The 20,135-nt window shown below is 43.7% G+C and overlaps 1 protein-coding gene and 1 pseudogene across 1 annotated transcript; both read right to left on the reverse strand.

Moving 5' to 3' along the window:
* Positions 1–534: 534 nt before the first annotated feature.
* On the reverse strand, positions 535–12,926 carry RP1L1 (RP1 like 1). The gene is made up of 3 exons (XM_036748721.1): positions 12,318–12,926; positions 9,195–9,336; positions 535–6,035 (listed from the first exon to the last, which is right to left on the reverse strand). The coding sequence occupies exons 1-3, from the start codon at positions 12,924–12,926 to the stop codon at positions 535–537; spliced, it is 6,252 nt and encodes a 2,083-aa protein (XP_036604616.1).
* A 2,921-nt stretch (positions 12,927–15,847) lies between these two features.
* Positions 15,848–15,907, reverse strand: LOC118845155 (annotated as a pseudogene).
* Between the last annotated feature and the right edge of the window lie 4,228 nt (positions 15,908–20,135).

A 20,135-nucleotide genomic window follows, 5' to 3' on the forward strand; every position in this document is an offset into this window, starting at 1 on the left:
ACAGACTTTTAGATTATGAATTAACTTTAAATTTATTTTTGTCCAGATTTTTCAAAAGAAATCCACACTTTCAAAGTCCCTACATGTACCTGAATTGAAGTCTTCTCAAAGTCTAATGATGAGCCCGAGCTAAAAATACAGATCAGTTGTTAAAAGATCACAAAGGGAAGAGTGAAGTTTGGAGTGGGAGGGCTAGCCAGCTAATTGGCTCTTGGGTGCCCCAACACTTAGAAAGGTGATAGTTCTACAATTTTCCATTCAAGTGAGCCACATGGCTGGGATATGACCATTTTAGAAGGTTCTATATGAAAGAAGCTCCTTCTTCAACACCGGTAAATGGGATGACAGGGTGTAGAACTTAGAAATGAGGGGAAATATAATTTTCTGGATTCACTACCTGCCCTAGAGGCAATTCTTTGTACTTTCCTGGGTCATTTTTCTTTACCAAAGGAAATTAATCTCACTAAGATTCATAGGCAAAGCCCCAAAATAACAAAGCCACCGAATCTGTGAGCAGTCTAGCAGCTTCCTCTTCTAGAAATCCAAGCAATCGTCATCAAAAACATCTGCCTTATCAATAGCTTCTGTAAACTTAGAGTTCTTAGCACGTCTGTCCTTGTGTTCCAAGGGACTGCCAGTAGACTCTCTGTCTGAGATGCTAGAGCAAGACGACATTCCATCTTGCTCAGAAGGGGAATTTTCAGGATACATAGTAAAAGCCTTGTCCTCTGAATTAGTTTCTCTGCTAGGTTCAGCCTCTAGGCTTTCCGATTCTTGACAGTCTCCATTTGAGCCCTCTTTTTCTGAACCTCTCTGTGATACTTGAGAGCAGTTTGCAGTGGATGAGTCGCTGGAGAAGGCTTCTTCGTTTGGCTGTGAGCTTGTGAGGGCCTCAGGAAGGCGGTCGGTCCTCAAACTTCCTTCACTTACCTCTTGGTCAGGATCATTGTCTTCGGACTTTTCACCACTCTGGGTTTCTTCTGGGCTTTCCTGACAGTTGCTTTCTTGGTCCTCTTGGCTTTCTACCCCCATCTGTGACTCTGTTTGCTTCTCTACCTCAGCCTCTGGGCTGAGTGGCTCAGTGGCCTCAAGATCTTCAGCACCATCTGATGCTTCTGAGCATCTATCCTCATCCTCTGTGACTTCTCCCTCTGAGTTTGCCCCTTTTTCAGATGCAGGCTCAGTTTCTTTCTTCTCACTTCCATCACATGCACTCTCTCCCTCATGTCGTTTCGCGTCTTCGTCTTCTGAGTCACTCTCAGCTTTACCCTCTTTGTCTCCCTCCTCACTCCTCTGAAGATCTGCTTCTTTCTCTCCTCCAGTCATTGTTTCCTCACGATTAGTCTGCTGCTCTTCTCCTTCATACAGTTCCGACTCTCCATCTTTGCCGGATCGGTGGTTTTCCTCCCCTGCATCAGCTCCATCCACACAGCTGCTAGATATCAACCCTGGTTCGGCTTCATCAACAGTCTCGTTACCTGTGCGTTCTCTCCGAAGTGTTGTGCTTCCTCGTTCCTCTGTAGCTAGCTCAGCCGCTCCCTCATTCAGCTTTTCTTCCTTCTTCTTAAGAAGAATTTGTTGTAGGTCAAAAGCCTTTCTGAGGGGAGCATCTGTGACTGGGACTGTGTTCTTCAGCGACAGTGTAGTCATCTTCTTTCTTATGCAAGTGTCACAAGGGCAGTACTCTTCCTCACCTTCTAGCTCCCGTAGATCATCAGCCAGCGTCCCACTGGAGGCCATGGCATCAATGAAGGCCAGGGAGAGATTCCGCTTTCCTGGCATTTTATTTTGCTCTGTGAAGGCTGAGTGGTTGTGCATGCCCTTAAGGCGTCTCCTTCTTTGTTCCGTCTGCAGCGAAGTCTCCCACTTAAAAGCTTCCTTTGGGGGCTTTGGAAGTTTCTTCCCTGCCCTACTTTGGATTTTTCTAAGTTCTTTTTCAATGCTCTTTTGTATTCGTTGGTTCACCTCATTCTTTAATTCTATAATCATCTGGTCCAACATTTCATTATTTTGTAAGTTCCACCTGACCTTGAACTCAGACATAGCATTGACATAATGAGTCATGAATTCCTTCTCTATCTTCTTCAACAACCTCAGAACCCAGAGTGGATCAGGATCTGGTGATGTGTTCTGGGTAATAGAAGCCCTCTTTCCCCCAGTCCCTGCAGTGGTATTGACCACAGATTGCTCACCAGCCACAGCAACTCCTTCAGTTACCTCTTTTGAATGAGGGTCAAGTTCTTGGCCATCATGAACATTGTCAGAATTTGAATCATCTTTACTAGGGTTACTAACTTGCTCCATTGGTTCCTCTGTGTTGACTGGAGGACATGCATCTGCAGAGTCACATTCTTTGGATGCTTCCTCTTCTTGTATTCCTTCCTCCTCCTGCATTCTTTCTGCCAGTACTTTCTCATCTTTTGTTTCCTCTGCTTGTTTTTCTTCTTCTTCTTCTTCAATCTTTTCTGCTTCCATTCCTTCATCTTGTGTTTCTGCCTCTTGCATTTCCTTTCCTAGCATTTTCTCTTCTTCTGTCCCCACTTCTTTTATTTCATCTTCATCAACTACCTTCGTGCTATTTTCCAACATATGTTTTTTCATGCTTTCATTGGCTTCATCCCTGCTGGTTACATCATGAATGTGTCTTCCCTCTTCATCTCCTTCAGTTGATTGGGCTTCCATTTTCACTTGGTCATTTGAGGAGGATCTCTCTTCTACTTTCACTGCAGTTATGGGATCTGTATCATCATGGCGGGTAATGCTGTCCTGTCTTTTCAACTTAGGATCCACCATCTTCTCAGGGAAAGGAGCACAGTCCACAACACCAGCCACACTCCCTTCTCCAGAACCACCAGAGCCACTGCTAACATCCACCCCAGAAGAAGATGTTGGAGTAAAGTCACCAGTCACTGGGGTTTGTGACTTGGAGCTTGGCAGTGCCTTTGAGGCTGGCTCATCTGTGTTGGGGGTACATTCAGTCCACAGGACTTGGAAGATGTTCAGAAGCTCTTGGTACTTGGGTGAGTTCATGTAGGTCATCTGGTTTGTGACTGTCACGAGTTCTTCGTCAAAGAAGTGCAGGCTGGCCAGGCAGGTGATGAGCACATGGGCGGAGTGGCTCAAGTTTCTTCCCATGGTCTGTGACACTTCTGGCAAACTATTAAACCGACCTAGCTTAGGGTTTTGCTTAGAGCTCAGCAGTGTTTTCATGATCTGCACTGAGCTATACAGTGTGTTAGGCAGGTCCTCCATCTTACTCAGGTTGGTTTTCACTCCTACATCAGCACATTCACCTGGACTGCCCTCAGCTACTGTTGCCAAAGTACAGGAAGATTGCTTCTTAGTAGGACTACCTCTTGCCTTTGGGCTAGCAGCATCAACCCTAGGGTTTTCATCTAGTGGTGCTCCCCCAGAATCTTCCTTATCGGGGGCATGTTCTTGGGCCTGGGCCATCTCTCTAGGAATTTCAGGAGAACACTTGACAGCAGGGTCCTCTTCTGGAGCCCCCACAGCAGCCCCAGGGCTGTCATCCTGCATTTCATAGCTCATGAGGATGGATTCTTCTGGAATTTTGCTCAGCCATTCATAAACAACTTCCTCTGGAGATGTGCTGGGCAGGTCACTGGGTCTCATACCAGTGCTGCCCTCTGGCTTGCTAAGATTCTTCTTTTCTTCTTGAGGCTTCCCTTCTTTAGAGATTTTCCTTGGCATTTTCCTCCCATGACCAGAGGAGGGGCCACCCTTCCTGGCTCTTTTTACTGTTTGACTTGTGGTCACTGGTCTGGAACTAGGTGTGATGGGGCCTGACAAATTGAGATTAGCCTTCTCCTCCCAACTCCCACTTCCCTCCAAGTGGGCACTCCACCTGCTGCTGCCTGAGGGGCTTTTTCTGATGTGAGGCATTCCTGTGGGGGGAGTGGGGAGGCATCTGCTGGCTACTGAGCCAGCCTGAGAGCTTGGTCCCTTACTATCATTTTTTCCTTTCATTGGTAGGACCTGCAGTTTATCATTGTAAGTGCTGTAAGGTTGAGTTTTGCTGGACTGGGAGGAGCAGCTACTTCTGCAGGCATTTGGTTCCTCCATCTGAGGTTCTTTAATCTTCAACTCTAAAGAAACTCTAGGATGGTCCTCCAGGGTCTTCTCATCCCTAGACTCAACAATACCTTGGAAGTCAGAAGAGTCTGACGTGTTTGAAGATCTTGGCTCCAGAGAGCTAATACTGACTTTTGTGGCTCCCCTAGTCTCCTCCAAAGAGTTAGGATCTGAATGGCTGGAATTAGAAATATTCTCTAATTTCTTCTGATCTGGGTTATCATCCCGAGCAATGGAGGCATCACTGGACCCTGATAAATGTTCTAAATAATGAGGAGAAGGTGAGATAGACCCAGGATCCCTTGCAGCTTGCTGCTTAGCTTCAGATAAACTTCTAGAAGAAATGGGGGTTTGACTTTCTGCCCTAGGCTTTTCTAGGAGGGGAGAACTGAACATGCTCCTTGGCAGGGACCTCTCTGGTGAGCCCTCCAAAATGTAGCTAGTCCCTCCATCCCCATTGTCCTTCATTTGTGGCTGACTACTTTTGCTTCCCTCGTAAACTCTGGAAGAGTGAGAAACATTGTGTAGGGACCCATCACTCCTCGGGCTCCTCCATCCTTTGCTTCCACTGCATGCTGAGGGACAAGAAGAGTGTGGAATACGATTCCACTCAAGGTCACTGAACTCACCGTTGCCCATTGCCCTGGGCCTCCTCCATACAGACCCAGAACTGGTATCCCGTATCACCGCGCTGTGTTCATCTTCTTCAGCTTCCAGAACTTTATTCTTTAAGGAGGATAGGCCAATGAGGGAAGAACCAGAGCCCTCTCGAGGCATCATTTGCCTGATAGGGTCCATGCCAAGGGATGGAGCATAATGATCCATGGTGGTGTTTCCCTGAGCCTCTCTCACATAGGAACAGAAAGCCTCCTCCTGTCTAGGACTGCCACAGCCCTCAGCCACATGCATTCTCTTCTCCCTGCACCTAGAACATACAGATGAGGCAGAAACATCCTCTGCTGCATCCCGAGCCTTATCCTCCAGGCAGTCCAGTAAGCATGCTTCATTTCCCTCCTCCTCATCTGGTGACCACTTCCCATATGTCTTGATTCCTTGAGTTTTCTGGGAGCTCTTCCTATATGAGTCAGGCCCCCCACCATAGGACTTATTGTTTTTCCCAATGGGGGTATGTTTTTGCTCCCCCTCATCATCACTTGAAGCAGTTGTGATTAAGTTTCGTTGATCTGAGGCCTGGTGCTTGTCACTGCACTGTACCCTGCCCTCCAGGGTCCCAGAATAACAAGAGGATCCTGGTACACTGCATTCCAAGGGTTCTCCACCGGAAGTGGTGCAGAGACTGTCCCCAGACGTCTTTGTTTGGTGGATGGCCTGTCGGAACAATGAGGCCCCTGAACAAGGAGACTGGGTAACCCAAGAGCTCCTCCCAGGAGCTGCTCCATGCCCCTGGGAAACATACACAGGATTTTTCCAGATCTCATATTTGGGTTGTGGCTGCTGACACCCTAGATAAGAGGCTTCTTCCAGTCCTTGAGAATTGGTCTCATCTGGACAAAGGAAAGTACCTACCTCTGAAGATCTCTGCACATTATTTTCCCTAGAAGGATGGAATAAGGCAGCTCTACCAAGTCCTAAGTCATCCCCACTGGCTGCCTTGAGATGGGCAGCTTTCCTAACATGGGTGGACCATTGAAGCATTTCCTCATTGAGTAGTCGGAATCGTACTTTCATCTCCACTGACAAGCTGCCATCTTTGTTCACACGAACCTTCTTCTCAATGTCATCATTGGCCCCAAAGGGGATCAGACCAGCAGACTTCTCTGGAACATTGGTATTGGTTGTAGGTACAGGACTGCCGCTCCTTAGAGAGGTCCTAGAACCATTGAGGTAAGACTTCTCCGATGTCAGGGAAAGCTGCCTCGACCTGTTGCTTGATTCAGACCTTGAATGGATGACACTCTTCTTGGCTTTCAGTTCCCAGTTGGCTGGCATTTAGCAAAAGCAAATAGAAAAGATAAACAGAGAGAGTGATGAAGCATCAAAAATAGGGATATGGGTGGGGCGGGTGGGGACTGAAGAGCTGTTCAATATAACACATGCTACAAGAAACCCAAAGGGGCTGCATAAATACTTTGGATGAACTCACATTGGGTTGTGTCCAATGTGGCTTAAAATAAGAGGGTTCCTTTCAAGCTCGGCCTTGGAAATCATTAAGTTGAGGGAGAGTTTACCTTTTCTTTGTATCCCCAGTACTTAACACAGAACCTGGTAACTAGTAAATGCTTAATGAATGCTTGTTGATTTATTGACTGATTCCTGAGGTGGTGTTTGTTGTACCAGGATTTGATGGGGATTCAAATGAAGAATAGCGTCAGATCAAAACAGTAGCCAGAGCACATCTGGGAATCCCTAATGTCTTTAGCCTGCACATAGAAATATGCAAATAAACTGACCATCACAGTATGGTAGAATAGAAAGTCTGTGGGTTGGGATACCCAGTGTTAGTTCCAACTTGAACATTAAATAACTGTATGTGCCCTTGGGTATCACATCACCTTGACAGACTTTATATCTGGAAAATGACGACATTGGATTGAATGTTCTCTAACATCACTTCCATGTGCTATAAATCTAGGACAGGTAGCGTAGAGTAGTGGAAAGTGCCCTGGATTTGGAGCCAAGTATGATGTGGGTTCAAATCCTACTTCTGACACTTCCTGGATGTGTCACCATGGGCAAATAACCTCCCTGAGGTTTGCCTCCCTGAGCCTCAGTTTCCTCATCTGTAAAGTGGATATATAAATAATAGATAGGATTAAAGTGAAGTAAGTAGGAACAGGGGAACGATTTATATGATAACAACAATTTTATAAAGACAAAAGACTTTGAAAGTATTAGAAATTCAGATCAACACAATGACTAGCCACAATTCCGGAAGACTAATGATAAAACATGCTACCTACCTCCAGATAGAAAGGTAAAGGCTCAGAGTACAGATTGAGGCATATATATATATATATATATATATATACACACACATATATATATATACCTCAGCCTCAGTGTCTAAGCCTCAGCCTTCAAGTGCAGGATGAGACAAATCCCAGGGACTTAGGATAGGGTCAATACCATCTAGGTAGTAACCAAACTTAAGGTTCCAGGCTGGGCAAGGCTCCTCTAAACACAGTGAGATAATATCTGTAAAGCACTGGCATATGGTAAAGGCTTAATAAATCTTCGTTCCTTTCCCTTCCTCCACTCAAGTAATTCAATGTAATTCGACAAGCATTTCTTAAGTGCCTACGATGTGCCAGAACTATGGCATGCATTTTGGACACAAAAACAAAGATGAAGCATTCCCTGTCCTCAAGGAGTTTACATTTTCCTGGGGGGACAGGAGTGAGAGAGAGGATGATAACATACACATATATAATATATGTAAGTAAAAATTTAAATATGTAAAATAGATGTTGCAAAATAATTTTGAGAAGAACTCTAGTGGCTAGGGGAATTAGAAAATGTCTCTTGAAGAAGGTGGCAATTAAGCTGATCTTTGAAGGAAGGCAGGGATTACAAGAGGCAGAAGAGAGGAAGAACAATATTCCAGGGCTGGGACACAGGGAAGCTGTGCAAAAGTACAGAGAACGGCCCATTAAATATCACGTACAAGGACTACTGGGTAGATTGGTTTGTCTGGAAGTGGGGAGAGTGACGAATGATCAGTCTGGAAAGATCATGTGGAATCAGATTGTGAAAGGCTTTTAAAGGCGAGGTAGAGGAGTTTGAATTTTGTCCTACAGACAATAAGGAGACACTAAAAGTTCTAGAAAGAGAGTATTTCAACATGAAGATTGTCTTGGCTTTGATACTCAATCCCTTCTCATCCACCTCAGTTGCCTCTCTCTGATTTGGAGGGCTTCAGGGCAAAGCAACGTTCTCCTCCCAAAGCCTTCCTTCATAGAGGTCTCAGAACTTTCCAGACAGCTCTCCATTTTTCATCAGCAACTCTGCCTGGTTTGGACTCCATGCCTCTCACAGCAGGGTACCCTACCCAGGTGCTCCCTCCCCTTCTTAATTTCCTTTTGGGTATTATGTTAGATTGTAAGCTTCTCAAGGGCAGGGACTATTTTTTCTTGTTTATATCCCCAGTGCCTGGCACATAATAGGCACTTAACATATGCTTATTAAATTGAATTGAATTAAGTTACATGTTACAAGTTACATAAAGCCTGTGCTTTAGAAAAATTAATTTCTAAAGTCCTAGCTTGGTTCTTCTATCCCCATCTAGAAAGGAGATCCTTTCATTTCGTCCAGGGCACATGCGGGTAATGTTCTCTCTGACCTTTCCCTATCTTCTAGTTCAGTTAGGCTTTGGATTGTATGGAGCGGAGAGATACAGTCATTCCTTCTCTGTCTCCTGCTTCTCTGATCTCACTAATACCATAACTACTATCTCAGTGGAGCAGCAAGCAGCTAAGGGATTTTTTTTCTTCTCTTCCTTGCCATGTGCAAGAAGAAGAGAACGATCATTCTCCCCACACTCCAAAAATATGCAGAGAGCATCCCTCCATAGGGACTGAGCAGCTTGCATATGTAGGGAGACATTGGCATAAAGGGGCAGAAAAAATGTCTAGGAATGAAGTAATGCATGTAAAGTGCTTTACTAGCCTCAAAGTGTATATACCCTCAATGCTGGTTAAGGACGATGATGGTGTTAATATCAGAGATGACCCAAAGATGTGATAGCAATGTCAATTTTCTAGTGCATCCAGTTTTATAAGGCCTATGACTCCAACATATCAGCTCCAACATATCAGTACTATGTCATGAGAGTACTTCTAGAGCAACAATTTTGAGGAATCAAGCTTTCCTCATCTAGGAATTCCAAATACCAATGAAATCAGCGGTCTGGTACCTATCTCCTACAATCAACAAAAGTAAAAAAAAAAGTTAGATCTGGAAGGAAACTTTAAGATCTCAGAGTCACAGATCTAGGACTGAAAGATGCCGTCAAGGTCATCCAATACAACCCCTTCCTTTTACAGATGAGAAAATTGAGGCCCATACAGTTAAGAATGCTTGCCCAAGGTCACACAGCAAAGCTGCGTATATATTTGGGGTATGGGGTGGGAGTATCCACTCACCATTCCTTTTCTTTGAAGTCAGTCCTGGCAACTTCTCAGGCAAGCACCTCCTGGAATTTTCCACCGCCATAGGTCTGAAGGGCTCTTGTCCAGCACACACCACAACAGAAGGGCCTTGTAGCAGACTCTGGAGGGACTCCACCTGAGGAGGACGCAGACTCCATTAGATGCCATGGTACCTATGCCCAGCATCCAAGCCAATCAAAATGCTGTCTGGGTGTGCGGGTAAGAATAACTTTCTTGAGAGGAAAATCACTTCTCAGCTCTTATAAAAGAGATCATTTTGCTATTTCAAAAGCCAAAGGCCAAGGAATCATTATTTTCATCACTGGCTGTAAATACACAGCCTGGAGGTTAGTAGGTTATTTATTACACATACTCAGCTGTTAAACTTAAAGGAACCTCTCCCTCCTCACTTTTGACATTAAGAATCCCTAGCTTCCTTCAAGGTTCTGCATAAGTACCAATAGTTCCTCAAAGCCTTCCTTGAAGCCCCACTGGATTGTATTCTCTTCTTCCTCAAAACATCTGGTACCAACTTCTCTGTGTATGTGTCTCGTCTCCTGCACCTGCAGAATGTAAGCTCCATAAGGGCAAAGACATTTATTTTTGCCTTCTTGTCCCCAGAGCCTAGCATAGTGCCCTGCAAATACAAGATATTTCATAAATTTGCCAAATTAAAATTGGGAGGCTCTTTGAACCACTGCCTTGTATCTAGGGCCATGCTTCTACCCTTCAAAACCAAAAGGTGTTGATATTATTTTTTAAAATCTCAACTGATGTTGTAGTGAGTAGAGCACTGGTCCTGGAGTCAGGAGGACCTGAGTTCAAATCTAGCCTCAGATACTTGACGCACTTACTAGCTGTGTGACCTTGGCCAAGTCACTTAACCCCAATTGCCCTGCCTTCTCCCCTCCAAAAAAAATCTCAACTGAACAAGAGATTTGGGGGTCTTCCATTTGGAGGTCTTCCACCATCTCAAAATCATCATGACAAGGCTTCGAAACTGACTTCTTTTCCTTTTGGTATGTTTTGAGCCCATATCCTCTGGTCCTTCCTTTGGTGAAGACACAAGAAAGCTAGTCTCTGTCCTCTCTCTAATTACCTTCCTTAGAATTTATGCTTCTTCTGACATATGTAGCCTGATGTTCCTGCTCAGTCACTTGAAATCCTTCCTCTCATACCACCCTGAATCCTTTCTGTTACCCTAGGGTTTATTTTCAGATTCTTATAATTGGAAGAGACCTCCCTGGCTTGTGTGGTCCCTGAATGCCTTCTGTCTCTCAGCAGCAAGGGGGTTTGTGTCAGTTACGTCCTCTTGTTCCCGTCCACTGGACCAGCGAAGGGCTCTCTTTTAACCAGAGAAGTCAAAGCATGACTTCTCCGGACTTGCAGGATGTGAAAGTGCCCAGTTGCCTTTCTAATCCTCCTGCTGAATTCCTGCATATGATGTGCAGAATTCCTTTCGTTCTTCCTTATAGTGAATAAATATTTACTAATGACCAATATTGCCAAGCTAAGGCTCTAAAGACTAAACATTGGACCAACACATAGAATGTTAGACTTTCTAAGATCACTAATTTAGAGTTGGAAGGAACTTTATTGGAGATCACTTGGTCTAACCTTCTCGTTGTCCAGAGGAAAACACTGAGGATCATAGAGGCTATAGGCAGCAATTCAAACTCAGAGCAAGGATTCAAACTCAGGCCCTCTAAATCTAGTATTCTTCCACTATCATTCTACTACTGATCAGCTGTGTGGTGTCAGAAGCTCACTATCTCTGTGTTTCCTCATCTGTAAAACTGGGTTGTTGGACTGGTTCGGGGATTCCTCACCTTTTTTGGGTGTCATGGGCCCATTTGGCATTCTGGTGAAGTTTATGAACCCCTTGTCAGAGTAATGTTTTCAAATGCTTACACTAGAATATACAGGATTACAAAGGAAACTAATTATATTGAAAAACAGTTATCAAAATATTTTAAAAAAATTTAGACTCCAAGTTAAAAATTGCTAGAGTGGATCATCTCCAAAGTTCCTTCCCACCTTAACATTCTTTGGTTCCAGGATTGTCACTAGAGTCCACTCTGGATGGCCAGCCTTATGGGAACTGTTCAGCAAAGCAAGCCTCTTACCCCTCCTTCACTCAGGGCCATTTTCACCTTGGAATTGTCTGTAGGCAGGAGAAGGGCCCTGGTATCTGCTTATTCAGCAGGATGTCCCCTGGATGCTTTTGAGTCTTAGGTTATTCACACTTTCATTCATCCAGATGAGCCCAACCTGGATCAATACAGGTCTATGAGGGTTGTGTTCTCTATTTCCGTTCTGCTAACCTTTTCTCGGGGATGTAATGAACAGATAACTCTCCTTTACTCTTATGGAACAGTTCCCTTTTTAGACATTTTGTCCTGATAGTCCAAGAAATCTGGGTCAGAGAGAGGCGATGGGGGATACCAATATGTACCTTTTTTCTAGTTGTGCCTGGGCTAACATCTTACTCTAGTTCCTCATCATGGTGTAGAGGTGACCCTGATTTCTTAGGTGCCATTCCAATGTGGGGGTCTGTGTCACAGAAACACTCAGTCTAGGGAGGCCCAAGTACAGTTCTATGCACCTGTCAGCTGAGGGCCAGACTTTCAAAATGCAGAAAGGCTAATGGCCAGATATTTAGGCTGCCTAGTCATTAATTATCTTGGTCACAGTAACTCATAAAGACCATCTACTAAGAAGCCGAGGGCTTGTGAGATCATGGATCTTCTTGCGTACTACAGCTATGAGACCAGCAAGGAAAGAAATCCATCTCTGTCTGGGGAAAGATTCCATGCCCACTGGAGATTCAGAGGTGTTAAGGAGTGAGAGTGAGTGTTCTCTAGACAGTACCCTAGTGAAGTCATAGCTTTTGCTAGCTGTCAACTAACAAGTCTCTTTTCACCATTTTGCAAGCCTCCTTTGCCTCCTGTCAGGCTTTTGTTTTCTCCTAGGAAAACTCCCCTTTTTAACTAATCAGCTTCATGGACTTTGACAATCCAAGGAGCAGGACACACTGAGGGAGTTCCATAACTACCAAGGCTCACCACATATGTGTTTATAATAGAGAAATAGCCTCCTGGCCCTGTGGCCACATACCTTGCTCCCATCAGGATTGTAAAGGCGATTTACAGGGAAGTGTAAAACCTCAGATGCATCATTGAGGAAGGCCTTTAGGTTCTGGGTATTCTTCGGACTCAGAATCAAGGAGCGCCGAAATCCATTATCTCCATTTTTTACCAGAGTTAACTTCTTTGGTGTTTTATGGTCCTGCCAGGAAGGTGCCTCCTGCCAGCCTTCCAAGTTGCTGATCCTCTGGGTGGGATAGCCGCTCGACGAGGATCCTGGCAGCAGCCTGTATGACCCAACTAGGGCCTTGGAAGGGTTCTTGTCAGAACAGATGTAGCAGCCCCCATCTTCCAGCTGCTCCAAGGAGCTAACGCAGTGCACTCCTTGGGGCGTGGTGATGGTGCGGACACCAAATGAGAGGGGAATGTGCTGAGAGAGTTCATCCATGAGGGCATTGAAGCTCTTGAACATGCGCTGGTTGACAACCATGCGAACCCCACCAAAGTGGGGATCCCCTTTCTTGAAGAAGGTTATCGTCTTGGCTGGGGGAACCTGGGTGACAGTGGTAGTCCGTGCCACCGGTGGAAGGACGTATTCATGGTGGTTTTGGGAAGGGGAATCATCCAGAGCGTAGTTCATTCCTCATAGGCTCAGGGAGCTATAGCAAGAAAGTAGGGAAAATAGAGTTAGTCACCTAGTTCAAATCTATATTTTCCACTTGACCCATTCAACCCAAAAGCATCTCCATCCCCAAATACAGTCGATTCTCAACTTTCCAAGAAAGGGAGCAGAACCAGGAGAACAATTTCTACTATAACAACACTAAAAACTCACAGCCTTTAAAGACTTAAGAACTCTGACAGCCTTCATATTCCTCTGGTACCCTTGTGGTGTCCGAGGAAACAAGGAAAGCCCTACCATGTTAGATGGATTGGTGGGGAATTTATGGGAGGATATAAACCAGAGTCATATAAGATGGACAAGCATTGAGGACCATTAGAGGTAATCCCTATGTTGAGGGTGGCAGTCAGTCCTACTATGTTCCAGGCGCTGTGCTAAGTGTTAGACATACAAAGAAAGGGGGAAACAGTTTCTAATCTCAAGGAGTTCACGGTCTAATGAGATAAGATGCAAATAACTATTTACAAGTAAGAAATAAACAGGATAAAATGGAGGTACAGAGGGAAGGCACTGAGATTAAGGAGGCATGGGAATAAGGAGAACTGGCAGAAGGTGGAACTTCAGCTGAGACTAGAAGGAAGTCAAGGGAACTAGAAGATGGAGATGAGGAAGATGGGAGTTCCAGGCATGGGGGACAGACTGGGAAAATGTACTGAGCCTGGACATGGAGTATTGTGTCTGAGGAACAGTAAATCATAGATCTGTTTGAGTATTTGAGCTAACACAGTGCCTAGCACTTAGTAGGTGCTTAATAAATGCCTGGTGACTTGAATAAATATGCAGGTACAGCCCTACCTAGAGACTAAGCCCACCAAGGGCAGGGATTATGTCTTACAATTCTGTGTATCTCCATTTTCCCTCCCCTCCCACTCTGATCCAGCATCTACTGCAACCTTACCTCCCATTTAACAAGTACTCAATAAATATTTACTCATCAGTTACTTAAAATATATTTGTAATTCACATAGGCTTGCAAGGACTTAGCCTCCATTAGTATTTTTCATTATCTGATCATTATAAAAAAAGCATGTCATCTAACTCAACCAAAAAAAAAATGTTCTCCCCAATAGAACAGGACCCTAGTGCACTAATTACATATGGACTAAAATGATAACATTTAGCCTAGGTGGCAAAGTGGAAGAATGCTGGGCCTGGGGTCAGGAAGACTCCTTTTCCTGAGTTCGAATCTGGCCTCAGACACTTACTAGCTGGGTGACTCTGGGCAAATCACTTAATCCTGTTTGCCTCAGTTTCCTCATTGGTAAAATGAGCTAGAAAAGGAAACGGCAAACTACTCTGGTATCATGGCCAAGAAAACCCTAAATGCAGTCACAAAGAGTCAGACAGGACTGAAAAAAAAACACACCCGAACAACAACAACAAAAAAACAGTCCTACTTGTTGCAGACATTAGACATAGACACAAATAGCTAGATGGAATAGTGGATACTGAGTTAAGATGCAACCTCAGACACTTACTACCTGTGTGACCCCGGGCAAGTCACTTAACCTCTATTTGCTTCAGTTTCTGCATCTGTAAAATGAGTGTAATGAAATACTTACCACCTGAAATTATTGTGAAGGTCAAATAAGATAATGTAAAGCTCTTAGTACAGTGCCTGGCACAAAGCAGGCACTATATAAATGTTAGCTATAATTATTATTAAAATCTTTCTCCTAAATCTCCCTATCTTAATTTTGCCCTGTGACTTTATAATCCCCATTACAAGGGCTTCCAGAAAATGTTTCTCCCCTCTTTTGCTTTAACCCGTGTGAGAGGGCTTTGGTGAAAGTCCGAATCACCTAAGATAGAGGCACCCATGTAGGAAACACCAGGGATTTGTTTCTGAGACAAATCATTTTGCATTGGCCTGCCACATGGGGGAGAATGGCCTTTTTTCATTAGCTATGTGCTTCAAATTGGCTGCATCTTTAAATCTACTTTAAAGAGCGACTGAGGCACAATCATCTCTTCCATCCAAGGGTAAAAGTCTTGTTCACCCTCAGCAGGAGCACCATACAGCTTTAGTTTGGGGGGGGGTTGCTTTTATTTTTTTTTATTTTATCTTTTTCTTTATTACATATAAAAACATCCTAAACATTCATTTAAAAATTTTTTGAGTTCCAAGTTCTCTCCTTCCCATCTCCTTGAAAAAGCAAGCAATTTGCTATAGATTATACGTGCACAGTTATGCAAAACATATTTCTATATTAGCCATGTTGCAAAAGAAAACAGACCCCCAAAAGCCTGAGAAAAATGAAGAAAGTTTTAAAAGTCTGCTTCGATCAGCATTCAGATTCCATCAGTTTTTTCTCTAGTTGGTGGATAGCGTTTTTCATCATCAATCCTTTAGAATTGTCTTGGATCATTGTATTGTTTAGCTATTAGAATAGCTAAGTCATTCACAATTGTTCATTGTACAGTATTGCTATTACTATGTATACTGTTCTCCTGGTTCTGCTCACTTTGTTTTGCATCAGTTCATATAAGTCTTCCCATGTTTTTCTGAAAGCATCCTGCTCATCACTTTTTATAGCACAGTAGTATTCTACCACATATACCCCAATTTGTTCAGCCATTCCCCAGTTGATGGGCATTCCCTCAAGTTCCAGTGTTTTGCCACCACAAAAAGAGCTGCTGTAAATAGTTTTGTACATGTAGATCCTCTTCCTTTTTTAAAAAAATTTTTTGGGATACAGACCTAGTAGTGGCATTGCTGGGTCAAAGGGTATGCACAATTTTGTAGGCCTTTGGGCATAGTTCCAAATGGTTCTCCAGAATGATTGGACCAGCTCACAATTCCACAAACAGTGCCTTAATGTCCAAATTTTTCCACATCCTCTCCAATATTTGTCATTTTATTTTTATGTCATATTAGCAAAAATATGGAACACTTCTCAAATTTACGTGTCATCCTTGTGTTGGGGCCATGCTAATCAGGAACCTCAGATAGTAAACAGGGTAAGGTTCACCCTCCTCCTTTCTTTAGACATCTGTAGTCCTGAGAAATGGGCTTGGAGTTTGTATTTTTCAGTTCTAGGCTTAGGGACCCAAGAGCTGAACTATGGGGACCTTGGAAATCAGGGTTCCAGGCCAGATGTTTTAACTAGCTCATCAGGGATGCCCTGAGAATCCAGGAAGCTGAGACATAGGCCAAGGGGAGATTTGGTCTTGGAATTTGGTGGGACTAATGCTGTGTAGCTAATATAAAAAGATAATTTGTGAACCTAATCTTCTTTCCTTCCCCAGAGACTGAAGTGGTACAGCAGGAGAGTATGTCCTGAAGTATTGGGGGAAAATGTTTGTATGTTTGTATATTTCTTACTATCCCTTTTGTTGATCAGTGACTTGAAATATATTTATAATTCACATAGACTTGCAAGGATTCAGACTCAGTTGACATTTTTTTCACATTCTGACCATTGTAATGTAATAATTTACCTTTGAAGTAAACATTCCTTTGTAACAGTAATCCGGCTGATCAAATGGAACTGGGATCCTTAGATCCCTCAAACTGAGAGGAACAGCTTGAGCCATTGGCAGAGATGAGAGCATCCCCTCCCCCAACCACACACACACACACACACACACACACACACACCCCTAAAGTTACCAGAGAGCACTGGGTGGAAATGTAACATCAACAGGGGACAAAGTAAGCACTATTATGACTCTATGTATGAAATGACTATATAGTCCTCTCTCACTTAAGTACAAGCTCTATATTCAGTTTATTTAATCTCTCCCTCTGTCAATTAATCCTCCTAAACGATTCTTCTTGGAACTCTATAGTAGATAGAACACAGCACTTAAGTGTAGTGGGAGGGAGGGTTTCTATGCTCCCTTCCCCAGCCTGTTGATATAATCACACAAAGTAGAGGCATGTGACAGAAAAGAGGAAGAGTAAATGTGTTTAAGTATAAAAATCTATCTGTGCCTGTTATCCCCTCATGAGCTGTGAAGAGGCTGTCTTTGAAGGAATTAAACAACAGCTAGGTACTGTTTGACCAAGGATAAGCTGCGCCACTGGCAACCTTTAAAACACACACACACACACACACTCACACGCACACACTCCAAAATCACTAGAGCGCACGGTCTAGAGACGGACTCAGATGTTTGGGAGTAGGAAGCAGCTTCAAGCGAAAATGAACCCTGGCAGCAAAGAAGAGACTGTGGATTCGAGACAGTACTAGTCCAATTAGCGGAGAGTCGGGAGGGGAGCAGACCCAAAGAAAACCATTAGTGACCTTCCCAGCAGAGATACGGCATCCAGCAGGGAACAGTGTAAGAGCATCCCGAGGAGAGAAAAGATAGCGGGGACCTTTAGTACTCTCGATCTATGATGACTTAGCCACATGGGTTTCATCTTTTTTTTCCCCGCATTTAAAATGATCCAAGTGTGTTCTTCCCAACTCCAGGAGGTACACTAAACCCCAACTAGCCAATTACACACTCGTTCATTCACAGAGGTGGGCGGTGGGAATTCCCGACTGAGAAAATCACAATTTATCTCTAACTTACAGTTTTAGCGACTTGCCTGAGCCCCAGCGGAATTAAGCAATTTGCTCATGGTCAGACAGCTTCAAAAAAAAGTATCAGAAATGGTATTGACCCCAGGTCTGAGTCCAACATTTCTCCCGATGCTTCTCTGATGAAATGAATTGAATACTAACAAGACTGGGTTTAGATGCTAATTACCTCAATGATACCACAAAAAAAATCCCAAAACAAAACAAAAAATCCTTTCTAAAGCTTAAGTTGACTACAACGTAGCAAGAGCATGCTAGGGGTTTTTTGTTTTGTTTCGGATTTTTTCCCCCAAGACTAGACGTTGAAGCAGTTATGTAAACGAATGAAAACCTTTCGTTAAGGACTTGATAAATACTTGAAAATATGAATGGAGAAGTGAGATGGTCCTGCTCTCAAATCAACCTTGTAATAATTCAGCTCTACCACTTAGCAGGGTGCCTGGCACATAGTACACATTTTAAAAAAAACTATTTATTGACTGACAGACAGACTAATGGAGGAGATGACATACAGAGAAAGCTTCATGACCCACAATAGAAAGAAGGTAACAAGGATTACTTTTAAAAAAGCAAGAATGACTTTGGTCTGCATTAAAAGAAGTGTAGATTGTGGGAAGGAACAGGTCTGATGTTCTGGCCATACCACACTTCTGGATGGCTGGGTTCACTTCGGGTTGCCATATTTCATTGTAACTCTGAGAAATTTGTGATCTCATCAGTGTAGGTGCTTCCCTTCTCTGATGCAGAGGACAACTTCTCTCTGGGCTTCATTCACCCAACAAATACTTATTAAGCACTACTGTGTACCAGGCGCTGTGCTAGAAGCTGGAATACTGAGACAAAAATGAAAGAGTTCCTAGCCTCAGGAACTTATTATGAAAGAAGGAAAGCAACACGTATATTATAAGAAAATATGAAATCAATTAACAAGTATTTATTAAGTCAATACTACATGCCAGGCACTTTGGTAAATGCTGGGAATATAAATTTATATATATATATAGCATATATTATACAAATATATAATATAAAGAAATACAAAAGAGTAATGGTCCCTGTTCTCAGGGAGCTTAAGTGATTTCAGAAAGGAGGGAGCTAATCAGAGGCACTGATATAGGAAATGGTACTAGAAATGAGCTTTGCAGGAAGCTAGGGATTCTAAGAGGCAGAAGGGAGCTGGGAAGGCATCCTAGGCATTGGGAACAGATTGATAAAGCCTGTCTTTTCTACCTTCACAACACATCTTCTATAGATCTTCTTCTGTTCACTCACAACCACCAGCTTAGTCCTGACCCTGATCCCCTCTCACCAGGACTTTTGCAATAGCCTTCTAACTGGTCTTCCTGCCTCAAGTCTCTCCCCATTCCAATCAGTCCTCCACTCAGCTGCCAATGGGATTTGCCTAAAGTACAAGTCTTACCATGTCACCGTCCACTCAATAACCCAACCCCAATAGCTCCATCTTACTTCCAGTACCAAATATGAAATCTTCTGTCTTGCATTTAAAACTATTCACAAACTAGCCCCCCCTACTGTTCTAGTCTTCTTATACTTTATCCCCCTCACCCACCCTACAATCCAGCTCCCCCTCCCCTGCACTACCTGCTATTCCTCCCATAGGACACTCCATCCCCTGACTTTGCACTGTCTGTCCTCTATCCCAGAAATCCTCTCCTTCTCACCTGGCTTTCCCAGCTTCCTTCCAGACTCTGCTCAAATCCTGCCTTCTGCAGGAGGACTTTCCCAGGCCCTCTCTGCTCCCCACTCTGACATTACTTCCCCTTTACACCGTATATATCTAGTGTGTACATAGTTATTTGCATGTTGTCTTCCCCCATTAGAATGTAATCTCCTTGAGGTCGGAGACAATGTTTTTGCGTTTGAATCCCCATAGCTTAGCACAGTGCCTAGAGCATAGTAAGCACTTTTAAATGCTTTATGAATGGCTTATGGACTGTGCAAAGGCTTTCCTCAGAACCGCCTTGTGAGGCAGGTAATACAAGTATCTTTATCTTCATTTTACAGATGAAGAAATAATTTGTCCAATGTCCAACAGCTGCAAGTGACAGAAGTGGGACATAAACCCAGACTTTCTGAACCCAGTCCATAAAACCATGGGGTTCAGACAACACAGCTTTAAGCAGTTGGGCCCACAATATTGGTCTCAGTGTAGGTGCATCAGAGGAGCACCCGACCACAGTAAAAAGAGGAGGGAAGGTGAGAAGAGGAGTCATCAGGAAGAAACAGAGGAAGAACAAGGAGAGGAGGAGGAGAATTCCAGCTGCTGAGAGAATGGGAGGAGGAAGCCAGAGAAAAAGAGATAAAGGAGCAAAAGGAGAAAAATAGAAGCGACAGGAAATCCTCCAAGAGGTGACCACCCCAATGAGGAAAGGGGACAGGGTGGGCCGGCTGCAGAGGAAACTGCTTTGTGTGGGGTCTTGTAAATGGAATCTCAGAGAGTAGGAAGGGCAAGCATCAAGACTGAGTGATCACTAGAGAATGAGAGTAAAGCAAAGGGAGAAAATTAGGCACAATGAAGAGAAAAGCTAAGACACAGAAAAAGAAGAAACACCCAAGAGTGCAAATGGTCTCGACCCAGTCTAATGGAATGAGCCAAATCAGTCAGAGAAGTGGA

The sequence above is a fragment of the Trichosurus vulpecula genome, chromosome 3 (assembly GCF_011100635.1).
Source record: "Trichosurus vulpecula isolate mTriVul1 chromosome 3, mTriVul1.pri, whole genome shotgun sequence".
NCBI classification, from domain to species: Eukaryota; Metazoa; Chordata; class Mammalia; order Diprotodontia; family Phalangeridae; genus Trichosurus; species Trichosurus vulpecula.

Bases quoted from the DNA above. Each gene is read 5' to 3' on its own strand.
- RP1L1 (XM_036748721.1), bottom strand. From the start codon at position 12,926: ATGAACTACGCTCTGGATGATTCCCCTTCCCAAAACCACCATGAATAC. The intron at 9,337-12,317 runs GTATGTGGCCAC...CGTCCTCCTCAG, and splicing joins ACAATCCTGATGGGAGCAAG to GTGGAGTCCCTCCAGAGTCT. The intron at 6,036-9,194 runs GTGAGTGGATAC...GCTAAATGCCAG, and splicing joins GACTTCAAAGAAAAGGAATG to CCAACTGGGAACTGAAAGCC.